Below are 26253 nucleotides of genomic sequence, written 5' to 3' on the forward strand. Positions count from 1 at the left end.
TTAGGCAGAGAGAAAAAAAACTGAGCTGCTTAGTGCAGTGCGAGGGGTCAGTGTGAGGGACCGCCCCCTGGGCGGGGCCATTTCAGCTTTGTTAAAGTTTACAGGTTTTAACCATTAACATGTCTGCCTAGTCCTCTCCTAATAGATGGAACATAACCCTACAGTCAAGAGTATAAGGAAGCTGTGTCCGTCCATGGACGATCGAGAATTTTTTTTTAAAATAGGCATCTTAGTGTAGCCAGTATACAGGGAAATGGCAAGTGTTAGAGACAAATGCATACACATACCCAAACAGGTCAAACTGGATGGGCCTATTTCTTTATGCAACCTTATAAACTATGTAACTCCTATTGCTGTGCCACGGCACTGGACCTGTACAGCCCTCAGTGGTTAAATTTCCAGTACACTCAGGACTGGAAAGCAAACAGGGAGACCAGTCGGTGCCCCCAGTCTAACCCTGCACTTGTCCAGTGGGGTAAGGCTTCAAAGCCAGTACTGAGGTGCTGCCAATCACGATAGTTGTCATGTAGAGAGCTGCCTAAGGTATAACTGAGGGCAATTTATTTTTATACTTTTGGATAAAGTGGAGAAGGATTTGAACACAGTTCAAGTTTTTACTGTAGTCTGTGTCCCCATTTGGGAGATTCACCCTCTCCATTTGTACTGAAAGTACCGTAAAAGGAATATCTCAACAGATGGGGGGGGGGGGGGGGGGGGGGGGAAGGAGAAAAGCTACAGAGGTTATAACCATCCTTTACTCTTATTTAAAATGTAAAAAAGTTTTGCCTTTAGTTCTTAAAGCGCAATGAATAGTCATCAAACCACACACCCCATAACAAAAACCTACTTCAGCAGTGTAGAAAATAAATCTTGATTTAAGTCAAAGTTACAAGTAGCTTAAGAAAAGGTGTCCAATCCCTTTGAGCACTGAAAGGTGACTCAAACTTCTGTAGGTGCAGAATAACTCAACTGTAATAGAATTCCTGTGTCCACCAATGGGTGATAAATAGTCAGTCGTCACCAAGCAAGTTTGTATTAATGTCTTACCAGCAGTGGACATCTGCAAATTTGCTGAAGTTGTTTCTCCCACACTTCGTTTTGATTCTAACATTTGTCTCACAGTGCCTGCACTCCTACAGAACAAAGGAAATCATTTAAGTCTATCGGTCAAACAAAACTTAAAAGCTTAAAAACACTATCTGGGGAAATAAAAATATTTTAACTGAGGAAAAATAACTCTTGATGTTAACCCATAGAACACAAACACTGCCAGACCCTCTATTAGAGCCTGGCATAGCACACGGCAATAGTCTTTTATTAAAAAAAAATAAAAGTATTTTAAATGCCTATTTAGAACGCTCTTAAGGCTGACTGTAAACATTCAATATATGGCATCTGCAGGAGGGGCCAAGATCTCACTCCGTCAGCCCGGGGAGATCACATGGACGCTCAGCCTCTTCTGCAGTAGCCCTCGACACCGGCCGAGAGTCACATGACCGGCCTGAAGATCTTGCTAAATTAGTATTTTACAATGCTCGTTTTGATAAAAGATTAATGCAGTGTGTGCTATGCCAGGCTATGAGAGGGTCTGCCATTTAGAATTTTTTTTTTTTACGAATAGCAGCAGTGGGGGAGGGGGCAGAGACAGATGGCAGGCAGACAGGAGGGGGAAGAGGAGAGCCGAGAGCAGGCGCACTCTGACCATGGTGGTCAGTACAGAGAAGGAGATACAAGAAGTGGCAGGTTCAGGCAGTTTTTTTTTTTTTTTTACAGTTTAGATGGGGGAAGATTACACAGCACAGGCACTGCTGTTTAATCTGCTTTAAGGGACCAGGAAATCATTTTTTTGGGGTCAACAAGCACTTTAAGGTCTTAAGCGTGGTACGCACGGCAAGTTTTTTTTTTTCCTTTTAACCCAGAAAAGACAAACCAATGACTGATCAGCAGCATATGAAATATTTGTGCTGCAGTCTCCCCTGCTGCGCTATTGTATTCATAGAGGGAACTAGGACTCGAAACAAATTAAACCGACTCATATCCCTTTGATTTCCTGTAAAGCCGTCACTATAATAAAGCCAAATAAGGTATGGTTTTAAATAGCAACCACCACAAGGTGGCACCACATACACCTGTTAGATTGCAACACTACGTGCCTCTGTGCCCCCTAAACGCAGGGATGTATGCATGCACATTGATGTGATATGCCCAACGTCGGGGAAACCCAAAGAACATGTAAAAAACAGTATTTGCAGGCAATGTTTGCCTAAGGCGGTCAAAGACGTACATTAGAATAAATTGGATAATGTGAACCTAATTTGGCTTAAGGCGCATGCACACTGGAAGTTTTTCTGCTGCTTCTAGGGATGTCAGCTTTTTTTTGCCTAGAAATGCCCCTCTGCATGTTTGCCCAAGTGGCTGTGCACAAAGGTGTTTATAGGTAGGTTGTTTATAGGCAGGGGCATTTAAAGAAAAAAAACAACAACAAAAAATTATTTTTTACAACAGAAGGCCATAGAGAACAAAATAGTGGGTGTTTTGCAATGTTTTATATCACCCAATATTTGTGTAACAGTTTTTCAAACAAAATTTGGGGGAAAAAATGTAATGAGTTTTAATGTCCAAAAGCACAATAGCCAATTGTTTAGTAAAATATAAAAGATGTCACGCTGTGTAAATAGATACCACACATGTCACACTCTAAAATTGCGAATGCCCTGTGGAACAGTGCCAAAGTATGGTACTTAATCTCCATAGGCAACACTTTGAAAGCCCTTAACAGGTTACCAATTTAGAGTTACACAGGAAGTGTGGTGCTAGAATTATTGGTCTCGCTATAATGCTCTCGTTGATACCTCACGTGTGGCGCGAACACCATTAACATATGCTTACAAGATGTTCGCCTTTGCACGTGGGGACAGGATCGTTTTTTTTTTTTTTTAAATTTAAGTAAAAAATTTACACTTTTATTTTTGATCTTTATTACTATCACAAAGCATGATAAACATCCCTTTTGAGAGCATGGGCTGTGACAGGTTTTCTTTATGGAGGGGTCTCCAAAACAGTCGATCAGACTAATTGGCCACTAGCCAGTACACCCAAAACTGACAAAATACTAGTCACTTCTGGTTTCTTAGACCATAGTAATGATTGGGGACATTCTGGTCCATGATCATCTCAAAAGGTCAGCCAGTTTAACCACTGGCTGCAATCCCAGGTTCCCCAGTGGGACGACGAGCCCGGGAAAGCAGCAGAAGGGGAGCCACTGGATCGCTTTAACAGAAAAAAAAAAAAGTTTGCAGGCATCATCGCAGGAATAACCACTACAAAAGGTTGCTGGCATCATCCTGGTATAACCACTGCAACTCAAGGACATCTAGGAATGTCCTTGGGCGGCAAAAGGTAATTTTAGGAAATCAAAAAGGATGGGCAGGAACACCAGGGATTTCACACAAGAAAGTACATGGTACAGAAGGCACATAGGGTATTAACCACTTCCGGACCGCCCCATAGAGAATATATACTGCTACAGGGTGGCCCTCCTGCGCAGAATCACAAATATAAACGCGATTCTTTACTTGCACCTAGGGGCGAGGACGCGCACGCACTACTCACAGCAAAAGCCGATCTGTGGGTGCCAGACAATGCCGGCACCCGGCGATCATTGGGCAGAGACAGAACAGATCTTCGCTCTAAGGTCTAGCACCGTTCTGTTCCGATGGGGAAAGTCATGAATTTTAAAAGCCATCACTTCCCTTATGCCCCATACACACGATCGGATTTTCCATTGGAAAAACCTTAGATGGTTTTTCCGACGGCATTCCACTCAAGCTTGGCTTGCATACACATGGTCACACAAGTTCTGTGAACTTTCGACCGTCAAGAACGCGTGATGAACACTACGACAAGCCGAGAAAATAAAGTTCAATGCTTCCGAGCACGTGTCGAATTGTTTCCGAGCATGCTTCGAATTTTGCACGTCAGAATTTCTACAGACGATCGTATTTTCCAATAGGAATTTTTCCCGTCGGAAAATTTGAGAACCAGCTCTCCATCTTTTGCTGGCGGAAATTCAGATGGAGCATACACAATCGGAATTTCCTTTCAAAAGCTCACATCGGGCTTTTGCTGTCCAAATTTCCGATCGTGTGTATGGGGCATTAGTTAAAAGCAGCACGTACAGTACCACAAAAAAAAAAAAAAAAAAAAATGGCTAGGCACACAGTTAATTTTCTGAGCGCCCTAGATGTTTAATCTTTCCCAGCCAGTGTCAGTGCATATTTTTAGCACTAATCCCTGAAGTTGTGTTACTGGTTCCCACAAAGTGTCAAGTGTCAGAATATCCACTGCAATATTGCAGTTCCACTATAAGTTGCATGGGTAAAAAATAGTGTACACACACACCATAGTTTGTAGACATAACTTTTGGGAAAAACCAATCAATATACGCTTATTGGGAAATTAAAAACATTTGTGGGCAAGTCAAATCTTATTTGGGTACAGCGTTGCATGACCACGCAATTGTGAGTTAACCACTTGCCGACCGCAGATGTACTGTGGCAGGTCAGCTCATTTGCGCAAAATGACGTACTTGCAAGTCATTTTGTGCAATAGACACTGGGGGCATGCACTGATTGGACAGAGGGGTAGGTATTCAGCGGGTCTGTCGGAATCTGTCAACCGGCCACCTACAATCGTTTGAGCGAGGCAGAACGGCGATCTGCCTATGTAAACAAGGAAGTTTGCCGTTTTGACCGGGAAGCTAAAGATCTTGTGTTCGACAAGCAGAAACACTGTTCTCAGTCTTCATCCAGTCAGACAATCCCCCACAGTATTAACAAGCACCCCCTACTGACACTAAACCCTTTGATCGCCCCTGATGTTTACCCTTTCCCTGCCAGTGGTAATTGGTGTCCGAATTGTCTGTCGTGCAATGTTGCAGTCCTGCCATCTATATCTCTAAAAATAAAAGAGAAGATCGCTGCCATTACCAGTACAATGAAATTAAAAATAATGCCATAAAAATACCCCATAGTTTGTAGACGCAATAACTTTTGCACAAGCCAATCAAACTACATGCATTGGGATTTTTTTTACATTTTTTTTAATTGGATGAGTTTTACAGCAGAAAGTAAAAAAAAATTACATTACATTGAACGAGTGATCTTGATCCTGTGCCCAAGAGCAGCAGCGCTCTCCTCCACACAGGGCAGATTGATATCAGCGGGAACCATTGACTTCTGCTGCTATCAATTAAATCTTGTGAAAAGGGAGCAAGAGCAGAATAGAGCAGCAGGGCTTGGTATAAAGAGCGTACGAGTACCCCCATAAAAGTTTTTTTATAGGGGTACACACCACAGAGGAGGAACCAGGAGCAGCAGCAGGGGACCTTAGAAGAGGAGGATCAGAGCTGCTCTTTGCAAAACCATTGCACAGAGTAGGCACGTATGACATGTTTATTAGATAGAGTGAAAATATATATATATATATATAATCACACACACACACACACACACTTAAATACCACTTTAAAGCAATCAGTTGTTTAATCCAGCTTACCTGTAACCTACTGTATTGGAGTTAGAGCTTGAAGTTAAATCCATTACTGCAGACTTTCCTGGTGATGCAGTCTGGTTAACTGTGGTTTGCTGTATTTGATATGCAAGAAATGTTTTATTAAATACTGGCCAGTTAACCAAAATATTCCAGGTATAGAAAATATGACGGCTGCATTTATTCTTCATTTTCTCCATGTGACACTTTTGTTGCTATATTACATGCCCATATTTTCATTAATCTCTCCCCCCCCCCCTCATGTAAAAATGTACAAACTTACTTGTGAAGTCCATATCTTAAAATACAGGATAGGACACAAGCTACATATGCATAGATCCTGGTTTAAAGGCTGCTACCTTCAAGTGAGTGATCACAGGCAAAGCTTTGCTGAACATACTAATTGGGTGTACCCCATAACCCTGCCCCACTCATTGAAACCTACTTTTTTTAAGCAAGTAATGCGGAAACAGACAGACATGTGTTCTCCAAGATGCAAAATTTACAGTCAAAATGCCTCCAAGGCGGCAAATGAAACTGTGCCAACAGGCCTGACAAAAGGGTCAATGGACCCAATTCAGAGTGCTGCTGTAAGAACCTTGCAGTCAAAAGCAGCTACATTACAGAAGCTTGGACATATACCTGGTTAGAACTTGGGAGAAAGTATGGACCGCATACAAATTGGCAGCCTTGCAAAGCTGGGCAACAGGGGCTGGATGTCAGAATGCACAAGAAACACCCAGTAATCTTCTGGAGTGGGCATGCAAGAGTGCTGGGAGGCGTTTTATTCCATAGATCAGTGTGTCTGAACCTTTGAAATTATGCAATCTCAAGGCACCCCAGTCTAAAAAAAAGTAAAAGTTTTATATATCGCAGCAACACACACACACACACACACACACACACACACAGTAGGACACCCAACATTAGTAGTGATTTATATTTCCAGAGCAAATACACCTTTGCACACTGGAATGGACTAGTATTCCAAGGTTTCTCTTCTCCCCCAGTTTCTCTCCCTCGCTCAGCTAATGTAATTAACTTTTGCCGCAGTTCCTGTGCACCTGGTTTTCCCCAGTTAGGGTATTCCCCTGTGGAGTACTCAGAGTAGGGTGCTGAAATTGTGCAAGGGTATCCTTGAAGGTGTACACAGCAACCAGAGGTAGACCGATATGGGTTTTTCTCTGGCTGATGCCGATATTTAGAAATTGGGGAAGCCGATAACAGATGCCGATTTTCGTGCCGAAATTTTAGGCCAATAAAAAAAAAAAAATACCACCACACACGCCAACTTCACCCACTCCACTCCTTCCTGCCTACTCCTGTCACTCTAGCACACACTTGTCCTCGGTACAGATGGCACTGGCAATTGGAACTGGTTGGCAGTGGCGGGTGACACTGGCTGGTGGCACCGATTTGTGGTGGTCCCGGCAGGTTTCATACTAAGCCGAGTGTAACTGTGTGAAGCCAACAGGAGGAGAGAGAGAGAGAGAGAGAGAGAGAGAGAGAGAGAGAGAGAGAGAGAGAGAGAGAGAGAGAGAGAGAGAGAGAGAGAGAGAGAGAGAGAGAGAGAGAGAGAGAGAGAGAGAGAGAGAGAGAGAGGAGAGAGAGAGGAGAGAGAGAGAGAGGAGAGAGAGAGAGAAGCTATCCGCTTGATTTCGGGGGTGGGCGGGACCCAGCAGCTAAATTACACCAGCCAATGATTGGGCTGCTTTAGAAAGGGGACGTGGCCACATACATGTAGCGGCCCGCCCAGATACCATCCCATTGGCTGGTGTAATAGCTGCTGGGTCCTGACCCCCCCCCCCCCCCCCCCCCCCCCCCCCCAACATCGACGGCTCCTCTCTCTCTCCTCTGTTACTTGTCAGTTTCACACTCAGCGCCGTGCTCAATGCTGCCAGAGCCGCCGAGTGTGGAGAAGGGAGGAGGAACAGCGGTCAGTGTAAAATATCGGCCGATGCCTATCAAAAATGGCCAAATATCGGCCGATATATCGGTCTACCCCTTAACAGCAACCCAGGTTTTAATCATCCTGTAGCCAAGTTCTTGTGGCAAAAGGGCGATAAAAGTCCCTTATAAAGAGCTCTAAATTGAAGTGGTCCCAATAGTGTGATGTAACACCTAGGCATCCACCTGAGACCAAGCTCTGAATGGTGGAATTTTTGCCACAAAGATAGATTTTTTTTTTTTATATATCTGGATAACATTCCAACACCACAACACTTGGTAACTTTGAAGTTTTAAACACAAAAACACATGCTATTCAGGGAAACCACAATAAATGAGATACAATGGACATACAATGTAAACCTGGTTTTACCTGCCCATGTCGTTGGTCCCTATTTAGGGCCCCAGTCACGGTGGGCATAGCCGCAGAGGGGTCTTCGGGGTCTGTGTGCTTATAGGAGATGTACAGTGACCCTGTATAGCGCCCTGCGGCTAACTACACATTGCACCGAATGCAGAGGTAGCTTCAAAGCAGGATCCAGTGCATGAAGCAACATTGCAGGCGATCTCCACAATGTGGGGTCCTGGTACAGCTCCCAAAGTACCGCTTCTATTGTTGTATTAGAAACCAGTAAAACGTTTACTAAAGAATCCCAAGCAAAAGCATAAACTAGGTAAGCAGAATGATTTCTTTGTAGGGGAGAAGCGGTACATCACCGAAGGACACTAGTAACCCCCCCCCCCCCCCCCCCCAAAATAAAAAATAAGTAAGGCAGGGTTATAGGGGGAAAGTCCAGGGGAAAATGCCCAGCAAAGATTTGGTAGTGTTCATTTACCAGAAAGTAGCAGCCTATAAAACCAGGGTCTATGAATATCCGGCCCTCAGTCCTATACAATTAAGACACACCCTTTACTTAAACTTGTATTCCATGAAACACATAAATTCACAAGATATCCACAGGGCTATATCTACCATGAAGCATTTGTCGGTTAGTGGGGTGGATTTACTAAAACTGGAGTGCAACATCTGGTGCAGCTGTGCATGGTGGCCATTCAGCTTCTAACTTCAGCTTGTTTAATTAGGATAAACATAAAAAACAAAAAGCCGCGCCAAGAAATGGTTAAACAAGTCCACTACTGAAGATGGAAGTAATAACAATGGAAAGTCTATGAGCTCTTATGCAGAGACCAAAGGTGCACTTGGCAGTACAAGGACACAAGTTCCATATAATGTGACACAATGATGTAACGATGGATGTAAATTCCTCCAACACCCGGTGACATGCATGCAGTATGTGAAATTCCTCCACCTGGAAATCAAAGCCTCTTACCAGAAGGTAAGGAATCAAAGCGGATGGCTATAACCCAGCCTCGGCCTTTAATTTCTCCAGGGATCCCAGAACAGGAGTCCGCAGCGTCACAATCGATAGATCACAGTTGCTCCATTGGAGGGAGTGTATAAAAAAAGAGGACGCATATAGCGTAATACAGTACAATAACCAAATTTATTAAAAAGTAGTCTACTTACAGCAGCAATGAATAAAAACAGCCAATGTATTTGAAAGTTGAAAAAGCCGGCCGGCAAACAGGAGCCCTTCCTCCCGAGCATGGTGACGTCACTGACGCAGCCTCCCAGACGCGTTTCGTCACAAGCTGACGTTATCAATGGGGGTGGGGCTCTCGACAGTGAGGCACCATTAAATAGCCACCGCTCGTTACGAGAGGCAGCCCAGTTGATGTAGACCGCGCCATCTTAAGTAAGGTTACATGCCCACTCTTTATGAAAGGCAGCCCAGTGGATGTAGACAGCGCCATCTTAGGTGAGGTTACATGCCCATACCAAGGAGCGCGGCGCCACGCAACCAGGACGATGTAACTACAACATTATACATTTATAAAAATGAATTTGTTACACTCATTTTCTCCTGCCCCCTGTAACGGGCTCATTAGAAAATGTAACAAACGAGATAAAAATACAAATAAAATATATCCTCGGATAGAAACTCGAACGTGGGGCGGAGTTCTCCCTGGCACTGGACTCCTCCCTCCCCTAAGCCTTCTATACTCTAATTAACCGAGGTAAGTATAGGTCATCTAAAAAAAACTTTCATTGAAAGTGTACCCATCCTACAGGAAATCAGAACGAGGATTAAGTAATACAAATGTTAATGAGAGGTAATAAACCTCTATAACCTAATAGAGTTTCAAAAACGCTCCAAAACACATAAAGGTATGGATGTTATAATTAAATAAGGCATCCCAAAAAGGAATTTAATTTATTCTGTGATTTGATACCAGATATAACCTCATAAAAGGTCATGTCAATTAGTGTCTCCATAAACTGGAGTGATGTGCATAGAGAACCAGTGTGACCCTCCCTGGAACTCAAAAACTAAAATCCAAAAAATTATTGACTAAATGTGATTATTAGAGTATGATATGCAAATAGAACTTTGGGTAATCTAAACCTCAATAAACATAATTAATAATAATGATATTAGTGTAAGAAATTACTTAGTAGTGAATTTTTTTTAAATTTTTGACCTTAAGGGTCATTCTAACATAAGTAAATAGCAAAATTCATAATTTAAATGTATTTAACCCTTCCCCTGCCTAAACAACTATTTTATGTCCAATTTTCCTCTTATATGATAAAGACCAAAAATGTGCATAAATATGAAAAAAAAAATGTGAAAAAAATTTCTAAAATTCTTATTTATAGAAAAATTCTTTTTCCACTTCCAAGAGTGCCTTTCATAAAGAATACATAATTATGCATTGTTAATAAAAGCATTAACATCCGTGTCAATGTTTAAACCAAACGGAGTGTATGATTTTAATCAGTGTATCCAGCCCATCTCCATTTGGGATATATCCCTCACTAGGTTACTCCCCCTCCAGTGGGGTTTGAATTTATCGATCCCTAGGAATAAGGTGTTAGAAGGGTCTCGGTTGTGTTTGAGTCTATAATGGTTGGATACTGAATGATCCTTGAAACCTCCCAATATATTGGTGATATGCTCGTTTACTCTTATTTGAAAGGACCTCTTGGTCCGGCCTACATATTGTAGGCCACACGGGCATTGGACCAAGTAAACCACCCCCGTAGATACACAAGTTATGCATGGAACAATTTTGAATTCTTTGTTAGTAACCGTGGAAGTGAACGATGTAACACACCTAGTATTGGTAGTCAAAGAGCAGACTCTACATCTTTTACATTTGTAATACCCCTTGAGCTGGTCGAAGAAACCTCTGCTCCCAGTCGGGGAGTCTACCACATTAAGTGAAATTTTATTCCTCAGGGACTGAACTCCCCTAAAAATTACTTTAGGCCTATCTGGCAAAATACCTTTCAGTATAGGATCGTTAGTTGCAATATGCCAATGTTTCCGAATATATTGATTTTTATTTACAGCCTCTGGTTAGAAAAATTCCTTCTTATGTTAGGGATTCGAAACATATTATGAATGTTTTATCTGGTATTCCACCTACTGCAGATATGTGGATGGTTACCATTGACGTCAAGTCCCTTTATACCATTATTCCCCACACATTGGGACTGGAAGCAGTCCAGCATTTCCTTGCAAGAGATTCAGGGTTACCGATCATACAGGTGGACTACATTATGGCATTATTAAAATTTGCTGCCGATTCCGATTATTTTTGGTTTGAAAACAAGTTTTACAAACAGGTTACCGGTGTAGCCATGGGGGAGCCAGAGAGGAATGGAGCTAAAATATGAGGCAAGCCAGACCAGTGTCCATTATTTGGATTTAAATATTGGAATTAAGGCAGGCAGTTTTGTCACGTACACTTTTTTTAAGGACACAGATCGTAACGCCTTCATTCCAACTTACAGTTGTCATCATGCCCCTTGGATTAAAGGTGTTCCCAAAAGCCAGTACCTAAGGCTGAGACGTAATTGTACTGATCCACAGGACTTTTCCGTTCAAGCTAGAGTTTTGACTGACCGCTTCCTAGAGAAGGGTTACACTCAGGAAGAGCTAGAGGGAACCCTGGATCAAGTTCTTGCTATAGATAGGAAAGACTTGTTGGTAGACAAGAAAAAAGATGAGGTTGCCGATTTTTTGAATTGTACACCCTTCATTACAAATTACTCTGTCCAACATCGGTCTGTTTCCCATTTGATTCGGAAACATTGGCATATTGCAACTAACGATCCTATACTGAAAGGTATTTTGCCAGATAGGCCTAAAGTAATTTTTAGGGGAGTTCAGTCCCTGAGGAATAAAATTTCACTTAATGTGGTAGACCCCCCGACTGGGAGCAGAGGTTTCTTCGACCAGCTCAAGGGGTATTACAAATGTAAAAGATGTAGAGTCTGCTCTTTGACTACCAATACTAGGAGGTGTGTTACATCATTCACTTCCACGGTTACTAACAAAGAATTCAAAATTGTTCCATGCATAACTTGTGTATCTACGGGGGTGGTTTACTTGGTCCAATGCCCGTGTGGCCTACAATATGTAGGCCGGACCAAGAGGTCCTTTCAAATAAGAGTAAACGAGCATATCACCAATATATTGGGAGGTTTCAAGGACCATTCAGTATCCAACCATTATAGACTCAAACACAACCGAGACCCTTCTAACACCTTATTCCTAGGGATCGATAAATTCAAACCCCACTGGAGGGGGAGTAACCTAGTGAGGGATATATCCCAAATGGAGATGGGCTGGATACACTGATTAAAATCATACACTCCGTTTGGTTTAAACATTGACACGGATGTTAATGCTTTTATTAACAATGCATAATTATGTATTCTTTATGAAAGGCACTCTTGGAAGTGGAAAAAGAATTTTTCTATAAATAAGAATTTTAGAAATTTTTTTCACATTTTTTTTTTTCATATTTATGCACATTTTTGGTCTTTATCATATAAGAGGAAAATTGGACATAAAATAGTTGTTTAGGCAGGGGAAGGGTTAAATACATTTAAATTATGAATTTTGCTATTTACTTATGTTAGAATGACCCTTAAGGTCAAAAATTAAAAATGTTTTCACTAATATCACTATTATTATGTTTATTGAGGTTTAGATTACCCAAAGTTCTATTTGCATATCATACTCTAATGATCACATTTAGTCAATAATTTTTTGGATTTTAGTTTTTGAGTTCCAGGGAGGGTCACACTGGTTCTCTATGCACAGCACTCCAGTTTATGGAGACACTAATTGACATGACCTTTTATGAGGTTATATCTGGTATCAAATCACAGAATAAATTAAATTCCTTTTTGGGATGCCTTATTTAATTATAACATCCATACCTTTATGTGTTTTGGAGCGTTTTTGAAACTATTAGGTTATAGAGGTTTATTACCTCTCATTAACATTTGTATTACTTAATCCTCGTTCTGATTTCCTGTAGGATGGGTACACTTTCAATGAAAGTTTTTTTAGATGACCTATACTTACCTCGGTTAATTAGAGTATAGAAGGCTTAGGGGAGGGAGGAGTCCAGTGCCAGGGAGAACTCCGCCCCACGTTCGAGTTTCTATCCGAGGATATATGTTATTTGTATTTTTATCTCGTTTGTTACATTTTCTAATGAGCCCGTTACAGGGGGCAGGAGAAAATGAGTGTAACAAATTCATTTTTATAAATGTATAATGTTGTAGTTACATCGTCCTGGTTGCGTGGCGCCGCGCTCCTTGGTATGGGCATGTAACCTCACCTAAGATGGCGCTGTCTACATCCACTGGGCTGCCTTTCATAAAGAGTGGGCATGTAACCTTACTTAAGATGGCGCGGTCTACATCAACTAGGCTGCCTCTCGTAACGAGCGGTGGCTATTTAATGGTGCCTCACTGTCGAGAGCCCCACCCCCATTGATAACGTCAGCTTGTGACGAAACGCGTCTGGGAGGCTGCGTCAGTGACGTCACCACGCTCGGGAGGAAGGGCTCCTGTTTGCCAGCCGGCTTTTTCAACTTTCAAATACATTGGCTGTTTTTATTCATTGCTGCTGTAAGTAGACTACTTTTTAATACATTTGGTTATTGTACTGTATTACGCTATATGCGTCCTCTTTTTATACACTCCCTCCAATGGAGCAACTGTGATCTATCGATTGTGACGCTGCGGACTCCTGTTCTGGGATCCCTGGAGAAATTAAAGGCCGAGGCTGGGTTATAGCCATCCGCTTTGATTCCTTACCTTCTGGTAAGAGGCTTTTATTTCCAGGTGGAGGAATTTCACATACTGCATGCATGTCACCGGGTGTTGGAGGAATTTACATCCATCGTTACATCATTGTGTCACATTATATGGAACTTGTGTCCTTGTACTACCAAGTGCACCTTTGGTCTCTGCATAAGAGCTCATAGACTTTTTCCATTGTTATTACTTCCATCTTCAGTAGTGGACTTGTTTAACCATTTCTTGGCGCGGCTTTTTGTTTTTTATGTTTATTTGTGTACTTCACACGATAGCTGCTGCCTTGGTGTTTGTGTTGTAGCACAGTTTTTTTGTTTTTCTTTGCTTAATTAGGGTTTGACAATAAAACCTGGAAGCCGATTGGTTTCTATGCAGAACTGCACCACATTTCACACTCACCAGTTTTAGTAAATCAACCCCAGTGTGCAACAGATTTGGGGCAGCGGTGCGCAGTCCCAAAACATGGCAGGACTGATGCTGTGTGCAGCCTATACTCCAGAGCCCACTCCACTCAAGTGGCAGCACAGTTTTAAAACGCAGATTCTTTGGCAGGTCTCATTTTACTGCTGGAAATGGGTCAATCTCATGGGCTTGCAATGCTGCTGCAGAGTATTAGTAACCCAGTGCAAAACATTTATTTTTACATGTTTAAAGGGAAAATGCTTTAACTTCTACTCTTTTTAGTAAATCAACTCAAAATGTAAATTTAGAATTTATCACAAACTTGTGAAAAAGTTAAATCATACTAATTTGCAAAGGCAACTTGTTTGCTTTACTCCAGCCATCATATTAATGTGTCTACTTGCCTTCACTCCCCAGAAACATAAATCTGGCAGGTTAGTAAACAAGTAGAAATCACCCATCACTTTCAGATTTGGAAAGCACGGGACTCACTCCATGTGACAGGGCTGGGCCAAATCAGCACCTTTTGCACAGGAGTCCATAGCTCTTCGTAAGCTTCCACTCTAATGACTTTGCTCACAGAGAGCTTTCCTTCCTAGCAGCTAAAGAGAAAGTATGTGCCTTTGTGGAGGCCTGCATTAAGGTGAACCTGTTGCTTTGCACTGCATAGCCAAAGTAAATTTTTCAGGAAAGTGTCTCATCTACAATCTGGATCTAGGTGTATATTTTTCATCCAGAAAGAATGTCTGGGGGCCTCAGATTCATTATTTAGTCAAAACGCAAAGAATTAGTCAAACACACACACCACTTTATTAGATACACCTTGCTAGCATTGGGTTTGAACCCCTTAATTCTTCGTGGCGTAGATTCAACTAGGTGTTGGAAACCACCTTTAGAGATTTTGGTCCCTATTGACATGATAGAATCACGCAGTTGCTGCAGATGTGTCGGCTGCACATATTCATGATGCAAATCTCCTGGTCCACCACATCCCAAAGGTGCTCTATTGGATTGGCACCAGGTGACTGTGGAGGCCATTGGAGTTTTGTGAACTCATTGTCACGTTTGAGAAACCAGTTTGAGATGATTTGAGCTTTGTGTCATGCTGCATAATCCTGCTGGAAGTAGCCAGCCATCAGAAGATAGATACACTGTAGTCATAAAGGGATGGACAACAATACTCAGGTAGGCCGTGGCATTTAAACAAACAATGCTTAATTGGCTTTAAAGGGGCCCAAAGTGTGCCAAGAAAATATCCCCTACACCATTACACCACCAGCCTGAACCGTTGACAAAAGGCAGGATGGATCCATTGCTTTCATGTTTGACACCAAATTTTAACCCTACCAGCTGAAATCGAGACTCATCAGACCGGGCAACATTTTTTCAATCTTCTATTGTCCAATTTTGGTGAACCTGTGTGAATTGTAGCCTCAGTTTCCTGTTCTTAGTTGACAGGAGTGGCACCCGTTGCGGTCTTCTGCTGCTGTAACCCATCTGCTTCAAGGTTCGATGTGTTGTGCTTTGAGAGATGGTATTCTGAATACCTTGGTTGCGACGAGTGGTTATTTGAGTTACTGTTGCCAGTGTGCCCACTCTCCTCTGACATCAAGGCATTTTGTCCACACAACTGCCACTCACTGGATATTTTCCCTTTTCGGACATTCTCTGTAAACCCTATAGATGGCTGTGCGTGAAAATCCCAGTAGATTGCCAGTTTTTAAAATACCCAGACCAGCCCATCTAACGCCAACAACCATGCCACGTTCAAAGTCACTTAAACCCCCCCCCCCCCGATGCTTGGTTTAAACTTCAGCAAGTCGTCTTCAGCACATCTAGATGCCTAAATGCATAGAGTTTGCTGCCATGCGATTGGCCGATTAAGAATTTGGGTTAACAAGCAATTGAACAGGTGTATTTAATATAGTGGCCAGTAGATCGCTGCTCAATGTCATAGATCGATCTAAGACAACCACAATTTACATGTTTTTAGAGCAGAGTGAGAAGCACAGCAAAAACTAGATCCAAACAGTTTTTCCATAAGTAATTAGATGCTGCATGCAACAAAGAAAAGTCATAAAAGGATATTTTCAGAAATATGAATTACCTCAGGTCTCCTCTTAAGGTCTTCTTTAGCAGCTCCAAAGCGTTTTGTCAGCCGTGTGATTTTAGCCTAAAGAAGAAAGATATATAGGATGGAGATTTTTATATATATATATCCCCCACTTAAAAAATAATTGTCATCATAGGTATACCTCAACTATGAGAGACAAAACGTGGAAACAAATCCAGACAGACAATCACATTGTCTGATTTGGAAAGCATTAATTTGCAAATTATGGTGTAAAATAAGTATTTGGTCACCTACAAACAAGCAAGATTTCTGTCTCAGACCTGTATCTTCATTAAGAGGCGCCTCTGTCCTCCACTCATCACCTGTATTAATGGCACCTGTTTGAACTTGTTATCAGTATAAAAGACTCCTGTCCACAACCTCAAACAGTCACACTCCAAACTCCACTATGGTGAAGACCAAAGAGCTGTCGAAGGACACCAGAAACAAAATTGTAGACCTGCACCAGGCTGGGAAGACCGAATCTGCAATAGGCAAGCAGCTTGGTGTGAAGAAATCAACTGTGGGAGCAATAATAGGATTTTTGTACTCACCGTAAAATCCATTTCTCGGAGTTCATGGACGGACACAGCAGCATTGACCTTAGGGTTATGTACCTTTTCTCTAGGAGACACTAGGCAGAAAAAAAAACAGCACTTTTAGTGGGTACATCCCACTCTCTGGAAGCATCCAGCCTCAGTTCGTAGACAAGCAGTACAAACAAAAGAGGGGTGGGTGCTGTGTCCGTCCATGAACTCAGAAAAATGGATTTTACGGTGAGTACAAAAATCCTAATTTCTCTTTCGTTCATGGACGGACACATCAGCATTGACCTTAGAGACGTCCCCAAGCAGTGTCAAACATTTTGAGGGGTGGGAAAAAAAAAAAAACACAGCAAACCAGGCTTCACCCCAAACAAACCAGAGTTCCTCAACAGAGGAACTTCAACCTTAAACTGCCACCTGTAAAACCTTGCGGCCAAAGGAGGCATCCGAAGATGCACTCACCTCCACCTTATAAAATGTTGAGAAGGTGTGGATTGACAACCAGGTCGCCGCCTTACAAATCTGTAAGACAGACGCTTGATGACGGAAAGCCCAAGAGGCACCAATCGCCCTGGTCGAATGCGCCGTGACTTGAAAGGGAGGCGCCCGCCCCTTTAGGGCATAGCACTGAAGCACGACTTTCTGATCCATCTAGAAATGGTGGCCGACGAGACCGCCAGACCTTTTTTTAGGACCAGTCACCGACACTAACAGCGAGTCCGACCTCCGAAACGGAGCTGTAGCAGACAAGTATACCCGTAGGGCTCGAACCACGTCCAAGGAATGTAAAGTGGTCTCCTTTGGGTTTTTCAGCTGAGGGCATAAGGATGGAAGAAAAATGTCCTCATTAATGTGAAAGGCCCGAAACAACCTTTGGAAGGAATGATGGCTGCGGTCGCAGCACCAACTTATCCTTATGGATGACTAAGTAGGGAGCCTTGCAAGACAAGACCACCAGTTCAGATACTCGTCTGACCGAGGTAATTGCCACCAGGAAAACCACCTTCTGAGACAGAGTCAACAAGGGGATCTCCCGAATGTCCTCAAACGGAGCTTTTTGAAGCACTGAAAGAACTAAATTCAAGTCCCATGGAGGTAGCGGAGGACGCACAGGAGGGGCCACATGCCGGACTCCCTGCACAAACGTACGCACCAAAGAGTGCGATGCCAAGGGTCGCTGAAAGTAGACAGCTAGAGCCGAGATCTGACTTCACCATACTCAAGGCTAGAGCCTGATCCACTCCCGGCTGTAAAAACAGCAAAATTTGCGACAACACGTATGTACAAGGGTGCCACTTCATCTCTTCACACACAGATGTAGGCCCTCCATGTATGATGGTAAATCTTTCACGACGTGGACTTCCGTGCCCGTAGCATGGTAGAAATCACTGGGCCCGACAGGCCTTGGTCCTTCAACACCTGACAGCCACGCCGTCAAAGCCAGCGACTGTAAAGCAGGGTGAAAGATAGGACCTTGTGACAGCAGGTCTTCTCAGGGGTAGACGCCAGGGACGGCGCGGCCAATCAGGAATGTTGGTATCCCCTCGGCTTCCACCCTGCGTAGCAGGCGAGGAAGAAACTGCAGAGGGAAGGTGTATATCAGGCGGTAGTGACCCCAAGGAGCTAACGGCGCATCTGACGCGTCCGCCCACGGATCCCTCGATCTGTTTACAAATCATGACACCTTCCGATTGAGACAGGACACTAGAAGGTCCACGTCTGGAGTGCGCCATTTCTGGCACAGAGTCTGAAACACCTCCGGGTGTAGCGACCATTGCCCTTGGTCCAGCTTTTGGCAACTTAGATAGTCGGCTTGCCAATTCAGCACCCCCGGGAATGTACCCTGCCGACAGAGCTGGAACGTAGCCTTCGGCCAACTGGAGGATGTGCGCGACTTCCGTCGCCACAGCCGAGCTTCGTGTGCCCCCATGATGATTGACGTATGCCACAGCCGTGGCGTTGTGGAACTGGATTCTGACCGGTCGGCCTTGTAGGCCCAGAGACCACTTGGAGAGACACAGCTTGATCGCTCGGAGCTCCAGTACATTGATCGGAAGACGGGACTTCTCCTGAGTCCAACACCCCTGGGCTGACTGGACACCCCAGACGCCCCCCCAGCCGGAGAGGCTGGCATCCGTTGTGATCACTGTCCAGTGACACGGCAGGAACGATTTTCCGTTCCTGAGTAACGGAGATGTTGGCCACCACACTAGGGAGGACTTGGTCAGTCGACTCACCCAAATCTGGTAATCCAGAGACGAAGGAAGCTTGTTCCATCGTGACAGAATCTCCTTCTGTAACACTCGAGTGTGAAATTGGGCATACGGGACTGCCTCGAAGTAGGCCACCATCAAACCCAGTACTCATGCAAAAGCGAAGCTACACCCATTTCTGGGTCACCAACCGCTGCACTGCAGAGTCTGCAGCTTCTCTGCTGGGAGGAAAAAAAACTTTTGCCTCCGAAGAATCCAGGACCAACTCCAGCCGCTGAGACGGTACTAGTACTGACTGTATATTCAGTAGCCAACCGAATTCCCGGAGGGTCTGACAGGTGATGGACACATCCTCTTCTAACTCTGAGCTTGAGGAAGCTCTTAGAAGGTGGTAGTCCAGGTATCCCACGATAGGGATCCCGCGCTGCCACAGCAGGGCCAGAATCGGGGGGGGGGGGGGGAACACCTTGGTAAAAACTTGAGGTGCCGAGGCCAGGCTGAACGGGAGGGCCACAAATTGAAAGTGGTTCTCTCCGATCGCAAAACGCAAAAATCTCTGGTGTTTTGCACATATGGGGATGTGCAGGTACGCGTCCTTGATGTCCAGGGACGCTAGGAAATCCCAGATGGAGCGCTGCTATTACTGAGCGTATCGACTCCATCCTAAACTTTTGTACTTTGACAAAGCAATTGAGGGCCTTGAGGTCCAGGACTGGACAGACCCCGTCCTTCTTGGGGATTACAGATTGGAGTAAAACCCCTGAAAGCATTTCCTGTGAGGGAACCTGCACAATCACTCCTCTGACCAGCAGATCCTGGACAGCCCCTGACAGATACTTCAGGCGACCCGGAGGAAGCCGGTGGTTGGAGGGAAAAAAAAATCAGTTTGGTGGACAAGAGAGAAATTCTATCTTGTACCCTGAGGAAACTACTTCGCAAACCCAACGGTCGGAAAGAAGAGACCTCCACCGAGCCTCGAATTTGCGAAGCCGGCCTCCCACACGCGTTGTGGGTGGGGGTAAACCTTCAGGCGGAGGCAGGCTTGTTGGGCTTGCGGTACCAGGTACGCTTTTGTCCTTCAGTGGACGTCTTCGCACCCTGAAAACGTTTTCCTGACGCACTTGGCGATCGAAAAGACCACTTGGGGGTAGTAAATGAGGGCCCTTACCTACAGCGAGGCTCCTTTCCCTGCCAACACTGCGGGAGCAGAGTGCTCTTACCGCCTGTGGCATTCTTTATGTCGTCATCCAGGGAAGCCCCAAAAGCCGTTCACCCTTAAAGGGTAAGTCCACCAGGGACTTCTTAGAGGACTGATCCGCAGACCAACACTTCAGCCCCACAAGGCGGCATAGTACCCCCGCGGAGGCCCTGGAAAGCAAGGGAAGCGTATCCAGGGCTGACTCAGACAAATTTTAGACCTTGGACCAACTGGTCAGCCAAGTCAACGCAGGTCTCAGAAGCCTTTTGCGCCTCCAGCTCCTGCACCAGGGACTTAGCCCGTTCGGTGAGAGTCTGTGACACCAGAGCCCCGGCCAAAACCAGTCTCACTGCCGACCCCACCACTGTGAATAACTAGCGGGCCTCAGCTCTCCTGTCTGCGGGGTCCTTAAGGCAGGGGCCCCTTCCACAGGCAACGTGGTAGCTTTGTTAAGCCTGGACACAGGGGGGGGGGGGGTCCACTGACGGAGGAGATACCCTTTTCGGGAGGATTTCCAAAAAAAGTGGGTAATGAACCGCGATATACTTTGGTACTGTAAAAGCTTTCTGCGGCCAATCCCATTCCTTGTATAACAAGTCGTCCAGATACGGAACACAAGGAAACACTTTTGCGGTGCGGGGTGGCTTGCGGAACCCAAAAGGGATGTCTGATGCCTCCGCCAAATCCTCATGTTTTAGAGTATCCCGCACCGCAGTGATAAGAGCTACAACAAATTCCTTATCCTGCTTTGACCCTGAAGCAGAATCATCCTCACTGTCCGTGTGGGTTAAGTCTGGATCCTCTGACATGACAGAACTGTGGTCAAAAGCAGAAGCAGTAACTCATCCCCAGAAGCAGGCTCAGGGAGGGGGCGCTTTTTACCCCCTTCTGGCCACTAGCCGCTTCCATCCTGGCAACAAATGCCTCCAGGACTGCCGTCACAGCATCCAGCGAGGCCACAGGAGCACTAAGGGTTAAGTCTGGCATGAGTGGGGAAGAAGCTTCACATGAGGGCCCTGGTGGTTCAGACGCCATGCTGTCCACCACAAAAAAAAAAAAAAAAAGTTGCCACCTTAGTTAGCAGGCCCAAAAACGGACCCACCGGTCACCCTCCTGGCTGGGACCCCCGGGGACTCACCACGCAGGACAGGCTGTACCGCTGATAAGAGTGCTGTCTGTGCTGTGTCTTTCACCTCAGAGAGAAGCCGCGGTGTGCGCGCCGTTATTTCAGGCACTAGAGGCCAAAGAATTTCTAAAATGGCCGCCGACGTGCAAAACACAGCATGCGGGCTACAGGAAAATGGCCGCCGATGTATAGAGCCGTGGCTCCGGCAAAATGGCGGCCATACACGTGCACAGTGAAACACACACAGCCCAGCACAGACAGAGCACCCAGTAAAAAATACCAGCCCAGTACAGGAACACACAGTACCCCCCCAGCAGCACAGCCCCCCTCGGCAGTCGCAGACCACCCCCAGGTGGACCCCCACTTCACAGCCACCACCCAGAAACGGGGAAGGAGGGAGAGGAAAGGGAGAGAGGAAAGCAGGGTGGACCCTCAGCCGACCTCCCCAGGAATGCACCAGCCAAAATCACCCCGCCAAAGCAAGGGGACACTACTTAACCGTCCTGCGACCACCAGCTGGAGGCATTCCAGGCAGAACCAACGTCCGCTTGTGGCATGGCTGTCGGCCCGGCACACTGACACAGCCATAGAGACTGGTCATATGTGCGCCCTGGAACATGTAGTTCACTGGCCGCCCCTGGAGCAACGGGGCATGTCGTGGACGGCCTAGTAAAAGACCGGCACACGCTCGATGGCCGAACATGGGACGACTACAAGGATTCAAAATTCAGCCTGTCACCCAGTCGGCAGTTGAAAAAAAAAAAAAAAAAAAAAATCCAGAGCACATGGACTCCAGAAAAAGGCCAAGCTCTCCTGATGCTAGGCAGATGAAAACGGAGGCTGGATGCTTCCAGAGAGTGGGATGTATCCAGGGGACACGCCCCCAGGGGAGGTGCTGTACTGAAAAGTGCTTTTAACACTAGAAGTATTTTTTTTTTCTGCCTAGTCTCTCCTAGAGAAACATAACCCTAAGGTCAATGCTGCTGTGTCCGTCCATGAACGAAAGAAAAAATTAGAAAATGGAAGACATACAGGACCACTGAGAATCTCCCTCGATCTGGGGCTCCACGCAAGATCTCACCCCGTGGGGTCAAAATGATCACAAGAACGGTGAGCAAAAATCCAAGAACAACGTGGGGGGACCTAGTAAATGACCTGCAGAGAGCTGGGACCAATGCAACAAAGGCTACCATCAGTAACACACTACGTTGTCAGGGACTCAGATCCTGCAGTGCCAAGACGTGTCCCCCTGCTTAAGCCAGTACATGTCCGGACCCGTCTGAGGTTTGCTAGAGGGCATTTGGATGAACCAGAAGAGGATTGGGAGAATGTCATATGGTCAGATGAAACCAAAGTAGAACTGTTTGGTAGAAAAACACAACTCGTCGTGTTTGGAGGAGAGAGAATGCAGAGTTGCAACCAAAGAACACCATACCTACTGTGAAGCATGGTGGTGGCAACATCATGCTTTGTGGCCGTTTCTCTGCAAAGGGAACAGGACGACTGATCCGAGTATATGAAAGAATGAATGGGGTCATGTATCATGAGATTTTGAGTGCAAACCGCCTATCAGCAAAGGGCATTGAAGATGAAACGTGGCTAGGTCTTTCAGCATGACAATGATCCCAAACACACCACCCAGGCAACTGAGTGGCTTTGTAAGAAGCATTTCAAGGTCCTGGAGTGGCCTAGCCAGTCTCCAGATCTCAACCCCATAGAAAACCTGTGGAGGGAGTTGAAAGTCCATGTTGACCAGCGACAGCCCCAAAACATCACTGCTCTAGAGGAGATCTGCATGGAGGAATGGGCCAACATACCAGCAACAGTGTATGACAACCTTGTGAAGACATATATATCCTTTGAGGTCAAACGTTTTCTGTAAGTATTGCGATGAACTTTTGATATTGACCAAATACTTATTTTCCACCATAATTTGCAAATAAATTCTTTCCAAATCAGACAGACAATGTTATTGTCTGGATTTGTTTCCACATTTTGTCTCATAGTTGAGGTATACCCATGATAAATATACATCCACACACACACTATATATATATATATATATATATATATATATATAATACACACACACACACACACATATATATATGTGTATGTGTATGTGTATGTGTATGTGTATGTGTATGTGTATGTGTATATATATATATATATATATATATATATATATATATATATATATATACACACACACACACACACACACACACACACACACACACACACACAAATACATATACAGTGGGGATCGAAAGTTTGGGCACCCCCAGGTAAAAATTTGTATTAATGTGCATAACGAAGCCAAGGAAAGATGGAAAAATCTCCAAAAAAAAGGCATCAAATTACAGATTAGACACTCTTAATATGTCAAAAAAAGTTAGATTTTATTTCCATCATTTACACTTTCAAAATTACAGAAAACAAAAAAAATGCTGTCTGCAAAAGTTTGGGCACCCTGCAGAGTTAATATCTTGTACTGCCCCCTTTGGCAAGTATCACAGCTTGTAAACGCTTTTTGTAGCCAGCCAAGAGTCTTTCAATTCCTGTTTGAGGTATCTTTGCCCATTTTTCCTTACAAAAGACTTCCAGTTCTTTGAGATTTCTAGGCTGTCACGCACTGCTCTTTTAAGGTCTATCCATAGATTTTCAATTATGTTGAGGTCAGGAGATTGTGAAGGCCATGGCAAAACCTTCAGTTTACGCCTCTTCATGCAATTCCCCGTGGATTTTGAGGTGTGTTTAGGATCATTATCCATTTGTAGAAGCCATCCTATCTTTAACTTCAGCTTTTTCACAGATGGCATCAAGTTACCATCCAAAATTTGCAGAAATTTTATTCAATCCATTTTTCCTTCTGCTCGTGAAATGTGCCACTGGCTGCAATACAACCCCAAAGCATGATTGACCCACCCCCATGCTTAACAGTTGGACAGAGGTTCTTTTCATTAAATTCTGTGCCCTTTCTTCTCCAAACGTACCTTTGCTCATTCCGGCCAAAAAGTTATATTTTAACCGCATCAGTCCACAGAACTTGTTTCCAAAATGCATCAGGCTTGTCTATATGTTAATTTGCAAAGATTTTTGAGGCGAGGACGTAGAAGGGGTTTTCTTCTGATGACTCTTCCATAAAGACCACATTTGTACAAGTATCTCTTTATAGTGGAATAGTGTACCACAACTCCAGTGTCTGCCTGATCTTTCTGGAGGGATCGTCAAGTCAAACGTGGGTTTCGAATTGCTTTTCTCACAATCCTGCGAGCTGTTCTGTCTGATATTTTTTAGGGATGCACCGATATATCGGTGGTTGATGCATATCAGCCGAAAATAGAAATTTGAAGGACATGCCGAAATACATTTAAAATTGCCGATAATGACCGCCCTCTGTGGGCGGTACCATTGCGTATAGGAGAGATGGCAGGTTCTTGTACAAATGTAGCCGGAGGCGATGGAGGACTCGGAGCGCTGGGCAGGGAGGGAGCTGTGCTGCTAATAAAGTAAGCAGAACAGAACCTGTTAGGTTCACCCTATAAAACAATTCTAACACTACATCCAGCCCAGTTCTGCAAATAAAATTACACAGACCTTTTTTTTTTTTAGGGAATCCCGCGGGCGTTCCTATTGACATGCTAAACGACGGCACATACAGCGAGTCACGACTTCCCAAAAGAAGCTCGGGTCGGGTCTATTCGGCGTCTGCGCACTGGCGCCGAATAGAACCGAGCCGACCCAAGCTTCTTTCGGGAAGTCGTGACACGCTGTATGCGCCGTCGTTTAGCATGTCAATCAATTGGAATGTCAATAGGAACGCCCACTCCCGCGGGATTCCCTACCCGGAAGCCGCGGTGAATTCTAACGATAAACGCTATCTACGGCAAAAAAAAAAAAAAAAAAAGAAGGTCAGTGTAATTTTATTTGCAGAACTGGGCTGGATGTAGTGTTAGAATTTTTTTATAGGGTCAACCCCCGCTTTAACAAACGAAATGGCTGGATTGGGGGGGGGGGGGGGGGGAGTGGTTAACTTAATACTGACCAGCACTTTCTTAATGAAAAAATGGCAGATAAAAAAAAAATGTTATCTGCCATTTTTTCACAGTGGCTCAATAACACACAAACGTTTTTTTTAAAAAACACGTTTGTGTTATTGAGCCATGCTTGCCTTCTCTGACTACCAAAAAAACACCAATTGCAGCCTCACTGTGCCATCACGTGCAGCCACTGTGCCCATCACATGCAGCCACTGTGCCCATCACATGCAGCCACTGTGCCCATCAAACGTAGCCACTGTGCCCAAGACAGGTCGCCACTGTGCCCATCAAACGTAGCCACTGTGCCCAAGACAGGTCGCCACTGTGCCCATCAAACGCAGCCACTGTGCCAACGCAGCCACTGTGCCAACGCAGCCACTGTGCCAACGCAGCCACTGTGCCAACGCAGCCACTGTGCCAACGCAGCCACTGTGCCAACGCAGCCACTGTGCCAACGCAGCCACTGTGCCAACGCAGCCACTGTGCCAACGCAGCCACTGTGCCCATCCAACGCAGCCACTGTGCCCATCATGTAATACATACAATTGAAAAAAAAAAAAAATAGGGGGAAAAGAAAAGTAATTTTCGGTTTCGGACTGAATTTTTTTTTTTATTTCGGTTTCGTTTCTGAAATTTCCATTTCGGCGCATCCCTAATATTTTTCTTTGTCTTCCAGATCTTGCTTTAACTTCCACTGTTCCTGATGACTGCCATTTCTTAATTACACTCCGAACAGAGGATATTGACATCTGAAAACGCATTGCTATTTTCTTATAGCCTTCTCTAGCTTTGTGAGCATCAACTATTTTCAGTTTCAGTTTTCTAGACAACCCATGGTGCTGATTGTTGGGGCAAAGTCAGATGAGTCTGGGCATTTAAAACCTTTGAGATTGACATCACCTGGTCTTCCTAGATGATTGAGAACAATC

At 44.6% G+C, this 26253-nt stretch overlaps 1 protein-coding gene across 4 annotated transcripts in view; it reads right to left on the reverse strand.

Annotated features, from left to right (window-relative positions):
* Positions 1-26253, reverse strand: part of LOC120945452 (activating transcription factor 7 interacting protein) — a 278332-nt gene that overhangs the window by 128445 nt on the left and 123634 nt on the right. For all 4 annotated transcript variants that reach the window (XM_040359610.1, XM_040359612.1, XM_040359608.1 and 1 more), the window contains 3 exons: positions 16194-16259; positions 5557-5645; positions 1048-1133 (listed from right to left, as the gene is read on the reverse strand). In XM_040359610.1, the coding sequence (XP_040215544.1) occupies positions 1048-1133; positions 5557-5645; positions 16194-16259 (241 nt within the window). The remainder of the gene's footprint in view (positions 1-1047; positions 1134-5556; positions 5646-16193; positions 16260-26253) is intronic.

Source organism: Rana temporaria, chromosome 7 (genome assembly GCF_905171775.1).
Source record: "Rana temporaria chromosome 7, aRanTem1.1, whole genome shotgun sequence".
Classification (NCBI taxonomy): domain Eukaryota; kingdom Metazoa; phylum Chordata; class Amphibia; order Anura; family Ranidae; genus Rana; species Rana temporaria.